The 12,759-nt window shown below is 39.4% G+C and overlaps 1 protein-coding gene across 5 annotated transcripts in view; it reads right to left on the bottom strand.

Annotated features, from left to right (window-relative positions):
• LOC127411936 (kinesin light chain 1-like) overlaps positions 1-12,759 on the bottom strand; it is a 64,720-nt gene that overhangs the window by 36,212 nt on the left and 15,749 nt on the right. For all 5 annotated transcript variants that reach the window (XM_051647864.1, XM_051647867.1, XM_051647866.1 and 2 more), the window contains 5 exons: positions 7,777-8,044; positions 6,009-6,239; positions 5,566-5,644; positions 3,529-3,754; positions 3,174-3,261 (listed from right to left, as the gene is read on the bottom strand). In XM_051647864.1, coding sequence (XP_051503824.1) covers positions 3,174-3,261; positions 3,529-3,754; positions 5,566-5,644; positions 6,009-6,239; positions 7,777-8,025 — 873 coding nt within the window. In that variant the 5' untranslated portion in view covers positions 8,026-8,044. The remainder of the gene's footprint in view (positions 1-3,173; positions 3,262-3,528; positions 3,755-5,565; positions 5,645-6,008; positions 6,240-7,776; positions 8,045-12,759) is intronic.

Here is a 12,759-nt window from a genome sequence, read left to right as displayed (position 1 = left end):
AGTGATTGGAACACCTGAATTCAATTATTTGGATGGGTGAGCAAATACCTTTGGCAATATAGTGTATCTTAATCTCATGCATTGACAGCTGAGTACTTAAAGATCCATGCACCAAAGTAAATGTTTTTAGAACAGCGCCACCTACTGTACAGGGGTGACATTGTTTTTAATTTTTTCCGATTCGGTCTCAGTTTTGCGTGACCCTACAATAAGTTTTGAGGTCCATCGCAATAGTTGTGCGTTCCCTCGTAATAAGTTTGCGTGTCCTCGCAATAGTTTTGCGTTCCATCACAGTAGTTTTGTGTACCCTCAAAACAGTTGTGCATGCCCTCGCAATAGTTTTGCGTTCCATCGCAGTAGTTTTGCGTTTCATTGCAATAGTTTGTGTACCCTCAAAACAGTTATGCATGCCCCCGCAATAAGTTTTGCGATCCCCCGCAATAGTTTTGCGGCATGCCCTTCCAATAGTTTTGTATGCCCCCGCAATAAGTTTTGCGTGTCCCAACAATAAGTTTTGCATTCCCTCGCAATAGTTGTGTGTTCCCTCGCAATAAGTTTTGCGTGTGCTCGCAATATGTTTTGCGTGCCCTCCCAATGGTTTTGCGTGCCCCCGCAATATGTTTTTCGTGCCCTCGCAATAGTTTTGAGTTCCCTCGCAATAGTTGTGCGTGCCCCCGCAATAAGTTTTGCATGTCCTTGCAATAGTTTTGAGTTCCCTCGTAATAGTTTTGCGTTCCATCGCAATAGTTTTGTGTATCCTCAAAACAGTTGTGCATGCCCTCGCAATAAGTTTTGCGATCCCTCGCAATAGTTTTGCGTGCCCTTCCAATAGTTTTGCATGCCCTCGCAATAAGTTTTGCGTGTCTCCACAACAAGTTGTGTTCCCTCGCAGTAGTTTTGAGTTCTCTCGCAATAGTTGTGCGCTCCATCGCAATAAGTTTTGCTTGCCCTCGTATTAAGTTTTGCGTGTCCTCGCAATAGTTTTGCGTTCCATAGCAATAAATTTGTGTACCCTCAAAACAGTTGTGCATGTCCTCGCAATAAGTTTTGCGATCACTCGCGATAGTTTTGCATGCCCTTCCAATAGTTTTGCATATCCCCACAATAAGTTTTGCATTCCCTCGCAGTAGTTTTACGTTCCTTCGCAATAGTTTTGAGTTCACTCGCAATAGTTGTATGTGCCCTTGCAATAGTTTTGCGTTCCATCGCAACAGTTTTGCATTCCCTCACAATAAATTTACCATTGTTTTACTACAGTTCAGAGCATGTGAGCATAGTGGAGCGGTGATTATTCCACCTGAGTGGCTCTCTCAGGCTGCTCAGTGTCGCTCGCTCAACACAGAATGTGCTTCATGATATGCTGGTTTGGGAATCTGCGAAATAAGCAATAGACCTGAGGTTATGGAGCTCTAACATTTCAGTGAAGTTGCAAACCTTATAGCCTAAATAAATGCAAAGTATAGATCAAAGTTAAGAACGAGGAAATCGAAAGGGAGTGTGGAGAGACCGTGAGAATGAGCAAATATTCCTTTTGGAATCGTACATGTCACATTGCCAGAGAGCACGAGGATGTGCTACGTGAACATGCAAGAGCAGCAAAAGGTGAGCTAGTAGACTACACTACTATTCGATAATAAATTAATAGATAGGCAAGGTATCTTGTTGTTTTGCAATCATGTCAGCGCAGCTGGCAGCTAGATGCAGGCCCGGTTCTGCGGAGGTGCGAACATTAGATCACCCTCAATTGAATATGTAAGCTTAATAATACTGTATATTGGCAAAGCATTTTTCCTTTAATCAGGGTGAACACACACAAAAAATCCCTGCACCAAAACTAATAAACATGTATGATATTGCAGATCAGTGTGTCCTAATTTGCAGGAGGATTATTCTGCTTTCATGCCTCTATTGTACAATTTAGCATTTGATTAGTAAAGATTTCCGCTCTCGCATAGAGAATTTCATAGTGGAATTATCTCACTTAATCGACCAGCTTTCGGTTTCTGCTTCGGAATAAAGTGGCACATAATTGCTGGTCAGTTTCCCAAAGCCAAATCCACACCTTAACGAGAAGTGAAACGTAAAGAAATTATTCTAGATTAGTGGTTGCAGATAACATCTTCCGACATCGCTTGCTGCATTCATGCGCAGAGAAAAAAATCTAAAAATTATTGTACATTAGAAGAAAAAAAACTTTTCTTAAACAAAGGCAGTGTAATTTGTGAATTAAATAATTTTCGCCTCAGTCCGGGTGGCGGAGAACGAATCCCAGTTGCCTCCGCGTCTGAGACCATCAATCCGCGCATCTTATCACGTGGCTTGTTGAGCGCGTCGCCACGGAGACATAGCGTGTGTGGAGGCTTCAAGCCATCCACTGTGGCAACCATGCTCAACTCACCACGCGCCCCACCGAGAACGAACCACATTATAGCGACCACGAGGAGGTTACCCCATGTGACTCTACCCTCCCTAGCAACCGGGCCAATTTTGGTTGCTTAGGAGACCTGGCTGGAGTCACTCAGCACACCCTGTGATTCGAGTTAGTGAGCTAGCGAACTCCAGGGTGGTAGCCAGCGTATTTTACCACTGAGCTACCCAGGCCCCCCAATCATTTGATCATTTAATAAATGTCAGCCTATAGTCTATATTTCACCCAGAGGGGCACCTCAGCCCATGTGGCAAAGGGGCAGTTGCTTGGGCCACTGTAGCTACCCCCCTGTGTACATGCTTGGAACCAAGTATACTACAGAGAATTGCATGTCGGAGCGGGATTTGAGCGAATGTTTTTTTTTACCAGTGAGCGTGAGCGGTACTTGAGCAGATAGTCCGCTTGGGCCTTTATTCTGTACATATATTAAACACGTTTGACATGCTTCTTCATTGGCTTTCACATTTAATATTAACCGACACTGGACCAAAACCTTATTGCAATAAGACAGCACATCGTTCAATATGAGAAGTTAATGAGAGGAATTCATGAAACAAATCTTTATATACTGTAGGTATACTGTAAATTCGCACAAGGAAATCAATGGAGGTATAAATAATTCCCATCAGCCCCTCAAATCATTATTTATCCTGCTGTAGTTTTCAGTGTCTAAATAAACATAATGAATATTTTCCTGATGATCTAAATGTGTTTGTGATATTGTAATAAAACTGATGTGACTTACAGCTGGATGATCTTTACCCAGCGTCTTTTCTCTGATAGAGAGCGCGTCATTCAACAGATGTGCAGCTTCTTTATACTTATTCTGATCCCTGAGACACACACACACACACACACACACACACACACACACACACACACACACACACACACACACACAGAGAGTTAGAGATTTATCACATGTAATCAGATGGAGGTTCTGGTTCTAAAGTCAAAGGTGTTGTCAGTTCATTCCACCCAAAACACTGTAAGTCAGTAAAGTCATATTTGTCAGACCATGACTGACATGAAAGCCAGTTAAACACATCCTGAACATCTCTACACAAACTCTTCAGACTGTGATGACACCTGTCACTCACCTGTACACGAGTGCCAGGATGTTGAGCATGGTGGCCACGTCTGGATGGTCGTGTCCGGAGGTTTTCTCCAGGTCTTCCAGAGCTTGTTTACAGAGCGGCACGGCCACCTCGTAGCGGCCTTGAGACGCGTACTGGATCACCAGGTTATGAAGCGTTCTGAGGCGCGCCGGGATCTCGTACCCGCCCTGCGCTGCCGCCACAGCCGCACTGTTGTGCTGGTGCTGCACTGCAGAGGTCAAAGGTCACAGGAGTTTTTATAATGACATGACCTCTGATTTCAGAAGCAGTAACAGAATGAAAACAATCATGTGATCTAGAAATGATATTCAAGTGTAATGTTTAGAAGAACGCAAACATGATCCAAATTATCATGATCCATGTCACGATTAAATACACTGCAATGCATTTCAATAACATAACTGGATCATGATTTTGACTTCTCAAATTGTGAAATAATGTTACTGTTTAACTAAGAAGATGACAAAAAAAATATTGCAGAGATCCATTGCAGAGTTTGTACTAATTTAGATGAGTTAAAGGGATAGTTCACCCGTCATTGTTTACTCACCCCTGTGTTGTTATAACCCCATATGACTTTACTTATTTTTCTGAACACAAAGGGAGAAATTGTGAATAAATGTTGTGCTCAGTGATGTCATACAATGGCAGTTTATGGTGACCACTTCTTCAAGCTTCAAAAGAACACAAAAGTATAATTCAGAAGTCTAATAAATTATTCATGAGACTCATGATTGTTATGAAAGTATACGATAAGATTTGGTGAGAAACAAATTGAAATCTAATGTATTATTTAGTGAAAATGTTCACTGATGTTGATCTCCTGAGTGTGTTCATGATAGGACACAAGAGCAACAGTTCACGCAGCCCCCTCGTGACATTGGGGCGTTCAAGCGAAAACTTGTTTTGTTTATCTAAAAACAGCAATAGTGACAACAGAACACAGCTGCACACAAAACAGAAAACAGAACATACTAAACATGTCTGAAGAGTTTGTAGTTGAAGAATTGATGCATTTCTATGCCCAGCCTTATTTTTTGAAAGTTTTTGGACCGGTGCCAGTTCACAGTGGACGGAGTTACCCGCGCAATGGCAAAAATAGAAAACAAGTGATCAATAGAACGTACTGTCGCTCGTCATTGCTGGTTAGGACAAAAACTCTGTTTGACATAGAAAATATATATTTTATCGTGTGTCGTTGCCGACATGTTAGGACACGGTGTGACTGTGGCTGCCTGTAGCCTCCTCTATGTTTCTGTTTGATTTCCGAGTACTCTGTTAAAAAAAATAAGGCTGGGCATAGAAATGCATCAATTCTTCAACTACAAACTCTTCAGACATGTTTAGTAAGTTCTGAACTCTGTTTTGTGTGAAGTTGTGTTCTGTTGTCACTATCACTGTGGAGGACCTGTTTTTAGATAAACATAACGAGTTTTCGCTTGAACGCCCCAATGTCACGAGGGGGCTGCGTGAACTGTTGCTCTCGTGCCCTATCATGAACACACACAGGAGATCAACGGTCAGTGAACATTTTCACTAAATAATACATTAGATTTCAGTTTGTTTCTCACCAAATCTTATCGTATGCTTTCATAACAATCATGAGTCTCATGGAATAATTTATTAGACTTCTGAATTATACTTTTGTGTTCTTTTGAAGCTTGAAGAGGTGGTCACCATAAACTGCCATTGTATGACATCACTGAGCACAACATTTATTCACAATTTCTCCCTTTGTGTTCAGAAAACGAAAGAAAGTCATATAGGGTTATAACAACACAGGGGTGAGTAAACAATGACTGAATTTACATTTTTGGGTGAACTATTAATTAAAAAAAATTAAAAATACACACAAAAATGAAGATACAAATATCTGAAGTATTGATGCAACATCGTGAGAAATTAGTGTGGTGCACTGATATATGACTGTATCAGCACAACCAGGTAAATAATGTGTACATGTGACAGACGAACATGTGTTCATGCAGATCCAGAAAATAAAACGTGATGTTTACATACTGCCTTGAGTGTGTTCCTCATCATCATTAGGAAACAGATCATCCAGAGAGTCTTTAGGAGCTTCACCCTCTTTCTCCTCCTGCAGATAAGAGACAGACAGGTCAGAGAGAACGACAGGTCAGTTGCGAGACACCTGCAGACAGCAGAACTAAAGGTCTGTCAGTGATGGACTCATCATTATCTTCAGTGTTGTCACAGTGTATTAATGTCTCATTTCTGCACTAATGTGTTAGTGATGTAATAAATGGTCCTTATAAATAACCTTTAAATTCATCCGGACACGTCTCTTCAAACAAACCGAAGTTTCCACTTATCCCAATAAAACGTCCCAATTATCTTGCTTTTGATTACACATGCTCTTGGAAATCACAAATGAATATATTTTTTAGAGCAAACTTTGACCCTCCATAAATAAATCAGAGAGATGAAGTGTTTGATCTCACCGATGGCGACACGTCCTCGTCGTATTTCTTGAGTTGATTCATGAACTCCAGATGTTTCTTCTCCTCCTCGAGTTGAGCCACGTTCTGTTCGCTCTTCTGCAGCTTCTGCTGTGTGTTGGCCAGTTCATCTCGCAGCCACTGATTCTCCTGACAGAGTCTCCTCACCTGAGCACGTAACTTCTGTTTCTCTGACTCTACGGTGTTCAGATGATTCGACAGAGACATCATCACCTGCGCACAAACACAGATATCACATGACTGCATGACTGACGTGTGTTCGCTTCATTCTATCTTTAGTTTTAGCCAAAATAATCATCATTATGTATATTTGCTCCATCTTTAACCTCTTCAACTCAGTCATTTTTTACACTCAAATTTAAAAGCTCACCATTCACACATACTGTGCAGTGACTGCCAAAAATTGGTCTAATTTTTTCCCGAATTATTTTAAAGAATTTTTTCATGATTTGTCTATTTAAGTTCTCTTTTAGAGACTTTTATATTCATATTTCTACCACATAACCACTAGGTGGCGCTTATTTGCGACGCAGATGTTTTAAAGCCTTATTTTGTTATTTTAAGTAACATAAATGCAGAAGTGATGGTTATAAAATGTCAGATTCTAAGCTTTGAAACGATACCACATATGCCTGACTTATGTATGTATATGGGAACTTGAGCATTTTAATCGTAATCTTTTTTCACGATATAGCGCCCCCTTTTGGCAGGTCCATCGAGTTGAAGAGGTTAAAGACCTCATGAAATGGTTTGAAAAGCTCAAATCTCTTCTACTGCATTGACATATTTGCTATTGATAGCAATATTTGAAAGCAACTATTGAAATTGATGTTTGGGCTTTTTTTGTTTAAATATCCAGATGTGAACTATGATTTGCTATGTGCTAGTCAGTGGAAGGTGATTAGTTATCAACAGATATGATATGGGTTTTTAATGGCCTATGCTGATATCTAGAGAGCAGGGAGGCCAATAGGCCAAAACAATGCTGATAATTATAATCACAAAATTTCATTTGATAGTAAATGCATACATTAAATTGTAAAAAAAAAAATAAATAATTAATTTTACATTTAATTTAACCTTATATTTACTCAACTTCCCTCAAAACTGTATTATAGAAATTTAATATATTAAAAATATATATATATTTATTTTTTAAATTTACATGTTAAATCTTCTCCTGGTTGTTTAGTCATCTAGGGCTGGGAAAAATTACTCCAAAAATTATATCTTTATATTTTTCCGCCTATGGACGATGTTCAAAATCGTTAATGGCTCTAAACTGACTTAAAAGATTTTTTTTATTTGTATTTTATTTTTTATTCAGAGGAACCATCATTTCCACCAAACTAAAATACTAAAACTAAAATAAATAAATAAAGCAAAAATCTAGTTTAAAATAATGAGGTCATGTTTTCCAAATTATTTCAACAAAAAAACACAAGGGAAACTATTTAATCATTATTTACCAAGTAAGCTCACTTTTATAATATTGTGACATTCTTATTCTAGAGAGCATTTTATTGGACAAAATTTGCATTCGCCGGTCCCTTAAAGAGACAGACTGAGAGTTTACAATGTGTATATCTGCTAATGTTTGTCAACTTTTAAAAGTGCATTAGTATATACTGTACTGTATGGCCTCAAAGCCAACAGACATGAACAAGAAGCCAAAATTTTGATTTCATGGGGTCTTAAAGAGTGAGCAAATCGTTCTCTCGGTTCATGACCTCTGACCCTGACGTCTCACATGAGCCTCGCCAAGTCCCAGCTCGATCATCTCCACAGACTTGCGGAGCAGGTTGGATTTCTCGTGCACCACGTTGGCCTCCTCATCTTTCTTCAGGCACTTGATGGTCTCGAGGAGGCTGTGCAGGATGGAGTTGTGCTCATTCTTCAGCGCCTCCAGACCCTGAATCACCAGCTTAGTGTTGGAGATGATCTCCTCCTGAGATAACTTCTCCAGCTTCTCATCACGAGGGTACACCATCGTGGACATGATCTAACGGAGGAGCAGCCTGACCAGAGAGAGAAGATGCAGATGTGTATTAGTCACAGAAAACAAATATGCATGGACATATCTGTCTATGTTCTTCATCGTACAGCACACACACTGGTGTGATGCGTGGAATCTGAGCTGACGGTGACACGGCGGTTTAGATACAGGAAACATTAATTGATGACATCAATAGCTGTATGACACGTATGATAATGAGCTTCTGATATGTCATGCCAAATGTATAATGATAGATCATGATTAATTATGTGTTAACAGCTTCAGACAGGGTAAGCATTAATCACTGGACTGTTGATGACCGATGGGTATCTTAGTATCAGACAGTATGCTCACAGGTCTTCTATTAATTAATATTATATCATGAAATGTCATGTGGTGTAACCATTAAGTAAAAGGTATTAAAATGCTTTCCTTCCACCTTGAATACATGAGAGTGAGCACAAATGTACCGTACAATTTAAACATACACACTGATATTAGGTCTGTCAGAGGCGTATGTGAACGTCCAACAGTAATGAAGAGTGATCTGCTGTACGGATGAACTGATGCCAGCTGATGCCATCTGCTTTGGACACCCTGTCTCTCTCTCTTTATGACATCAACACACCCACCGCTCACTATATAAGAACGCTGTACACCACAGATCCACATACATTATCTGCATGCTGTTATCCTGCGTTTTCACGTAGATGTGTGAGAGACACGGCAAGAGCAAAGGAAACTAAGGGTACGTTTACACGACAACGATGTACTAAAAACAGAAACGTTTTTCCTTTGCGTTTTTTTGAAAAGTTTCGCGTACAGACGACAATGTTGTCAAAACGATCCCCGTTCACACGGATCTGCGAAAACGACTAAAAACGCTGTATTATGCACGCCAGTCCAGTAGTTGGCGATGTCACTTTGTAAAGAAACACTACGCGCCTGCGCATATAAGCATTCTTCCACAGAGCGGTGAATACAAACAAAGAAGATGGCGAAAGCATCGAGCACTTTTGTCTGGACGGACGATGAGGTTGCTTTATTACTACAATTACTTTGCTGAGGAAGCGTCAATAAACTCAAAATCTTGAGCAGCACAAACACAGTCCTGTAGTCTGCCATTGTAGTTTTGAATGTCTCGCGTGTTGTTTTGAAGTACTCGCGCGCATGCCTATAAACTGAACATGAAATACGCGTGTGCGTGACGCCATTATTTTCACAAATTCGCGTTTTTGTAAATTACACGGTGACGATAACCGTATCGTTTTCAAAAACGTGCACTTTGAAACCCGTTTTCAAAAGTTTGTGTTTTCAGGCCACAAAACGCCGTTGTCGTGTAAACGAACACCCAAAACGCATAAAAAGTTTCAGTTTTTAGTTGAAAACATTGTCGTGTAAACGAACAGCCAAAACACAAAGTTTTCTGTTTTTAGTTGAAAACATTGTCGTGTAAACGAACAGCCAAAACACATAAAAAGTTTTCTGTTTTTAGTTGAAAACATTGTCGTGTAAACGAACAGCCAAAACACATAAAAAGTTTTCTGTTTTTAGTTGAAAACCTTGTCGTGTAAACGAACAGCCAAAACACATAAAAAGTTTTCTGTTTTTAGTTGAAAACATTGTCGTGTAAACGAACAGCCAAAACACATAAAAAGATTTCTGTTTTTAGTTGAAAACATTGTCGTGTAAACGAACAGCCAAAACACATAAGGTTTCTGTTTTTAGTTGAAAACATTGTCGTGTAAACGAACAGCCAAAACACATAAGGTTTCTGTTTTTAGTTGAAAACATTGTCGTGTAAACGAACAGCCAAAACGCATAAAGCTTTCTGTTTTTAGTTGAAAACATTGTCGTGTAAACGAACAGCCAAAACACATAAGGTTTCTGTTTTTAGTTGAAAACATTGTCATGTAAATGAACAGCCAACACATAAAAAGTTTTCTGTTTTTAGTTGAAAACATTGTCGTGTAAATGAACAGCCAAAACACATAAAAAGTTTTCTGTTTTTAGTTGAAAACATTGTCGTGTAAACGAACAGCCAAAACACACAAAGTTTTCTGTTTTTAGTTGAAAACATTGTCGTGTAAACGAACAGCCAAAACACATAAGGTTTCTGTTTTTAGTTGAAAACATTGTCGTGTAAACGAACAGCCAAAACGCATAAAGCTTTCTGTTTTTAGTTGAAAACATTGTCGTGTAAACGAACAGCCAAAACACATAAGGTTTCTGTTTTTAGTTGAAAACGTTGTCGCGTAAACAAACAGCCAAAACGCATAAAGCTTTCTGTTTTTAGTTGAAAACATTGTCGTGTAAACGAACAGCCAAAACACATAAGGTTTCTGTTTTTAGTTGAAAACATTGTCGTGTAAATGAACAGCCAACACATAAAAAGTTTTCTGTTTTTAGTTGAAAACATTGTCGTGTAAATGAACAGCCAAAACACATAAAAAGTTTTCTGTTTTTAGTTGAAAACATTGTCGTGTAAACGAACAGCCAAAACACATAAAGTTTTCTGTTTTTAGTTGAAAACATTGTCGTGTAAACGAACAGCCAAAACACATAAGGTTTCTGTTTTTAGTTGAAAACATTGTCGTGTAAACGAACAGCCAAAACGCATAAAGCTTTCTGTTTTTAGTTGAAAACATTGTCGTGTAAACGAACAGCCAAAACACATAAGGTTTCTGTTTTTAGTTGAAAACATAGTTGTGTAAACGGCCCCTAAATAATGGACTACAGTCACTGCAGCTTGTTAAATATTCACACGTTTGAATTGATTTAGAAACACTCATTACAGGCAATATCATGCCAAAGGAAAACCAAATAAAAGTAGACATGAGCAACACATACAATAACTGTTGCTGCGGCCGAAACTGCATACTGTTGGAGTACTGTATGTAGTTGTTGGCCGGTAAAAAAGTATGTTCTTTAGGTATGCAGGCGAGTATTGTCTCTATCAGCAGTTCTGATCTAAAAGGTCTCAACAGTGACAGCAGATTATCAAGAATCCGATTTACAGCCGTAAAGTCCATTTTACTCTGCGGATGCACACGAACAATCAGTCCAGTGTTGTTATACATCACATCTTACATGGCTTTAAAACATGTTTACAGTGAAATGTGTGATGCTGACAAGGTGCACAGAAACACAAACACAATGTTTCATCCTCACAGTTAAACGCCCTAATGAGTGTGTGATATTGTGTAATAATGAGCAACGGATAGAATGTTTCCGCTCGTAATGCTGATTTCATTTCAACATCACAACACACGATTCACAGACAATCAGGAAGTTCTGAGATAAAACCTCTCTTCAAACCTCACAGTTATGAGAGCTGAACAGACATAAACACACAAACACCCAGAGAGAATTCTGTACTTGAGACATAAAAGGTCATGCTATATTGTGAATATAGTCACAGCTGAAGGGCATTGTTAGGCATGACGCAAAGTGGAGAAACGCCTTCAGCTGTGACTATATTCACAATATAGCACAGCCTAGAGTGCCTTATTGCTTTTATAAAACGGTCACCACATAATACAAATATTAAGGACACAAATGTTCATAAAAATGCAATATTTTGTAAAACATTAAATGCCATCCTTCCGCCAGAAAATATAGTCCCTGGCAGTAAACAGTACTATAGTAACTATATCTGCTTGTCCACTATCGGGCCGAACCGTTCTAATCGCGAAACCGTACCATTCCGTGCCGATCCAGGCCAGTTGGCGCGGTTACAGTTTCTTTTTCCACTGTGGTGTGGTGAAATCAGGAGGATGTACGCCATCTGTGGCGACAGCGTGAGAGGTAAACATTGGAGCGAGTGCGCTACGGAGGATGATCTCATGTTCCAGTTTTTAGGACTGCATTTTCCCCTGGTTTTACTCTGATACATAGAAAAGACACGGGCCATGTCGCAAAAAGGAAAGCGAAGAGAAAAAGGCGAGAGGTTTATCATCATGAGGGCTCATGTATCCCACCGGACATGAACATGCAGAAAGGTCAAATTTCCCAGACTAGCTAAAAACGATATTAACAAAATATTTTATAAGTATTATATGCAAAGAGTATGAGATTGTTTTGATGTATTTTGAGTTTCAGGGCCCGTTTACATGACAACGTTTTCAACTAAAAATGGAAAACATTTTATGCGTTTTGGCTGTTCGATTACACAACAACGGCGTTTTGCGGCCTGAAAACACAAACTTTTGAAAACAGGTTTCAAAGTGCAAGTTTTTGAAAACTATGCCATTATCGTCACCGTGTAAACATACAAAAACACATTTGTGAAAACGATGGCATCATGCGCACACGTATTTCATGTTCAGTTTATAGGCATGCGCGCGAGTACTTCAAAACAACATGCGAGACATTCAAAACTACAATGGCGGACTACAGGACTGTGTTTGTGCTGCTCAAGATTTTGAGTTTATTGACGCTTCTCCAGCAAAGTAATTGTAGTAATAAAGCAACCTCATCGTCCGTCCAGACAAAATTGCTCGATGCTTTCGCCATCTTCATTGTTTGTATTCACCGCTCTGTGGAAGAATGCTTATGTGCGCAGGCGCGTAGTGTTTCTTTACAAAGTGACATCGCCAACTACTGGCCTGGCGTGCATAATACAGTGTTTTTAGTCATTTTCACAGATCCGTGTGAACGGGGATCGTTTTGACAACGTTGTCGTCTGTACGCGAAACTTTCAAAAAAGCAAAGGAAATACTTTTCAGTTTTTAGTAC

The sequence above is a fragment of the Myxocyprinus asiaticus genome, chromosome 21, assembly GCF_019703515.2.
Source record: "Myxocyprinus asiaticus isolate MX2 ecotype Aquarium Trade chromosome 21, UBuf_Myxa_2, whole genome shotgun sequence".
Taxonomy (NCBI): domain Eukaryota; kingdom Metazoa; phylum Chordata; class Actinopteri; order Cypriniformes; family Catostomidae; genus Myxocyprinus; species Myxocyprinus asiaticus.
The sequence above is the reverse complement of the archived record's forward strand: the minus strand, read 5'-3'. Positions and strand labels throughout refer to the sequence as shown.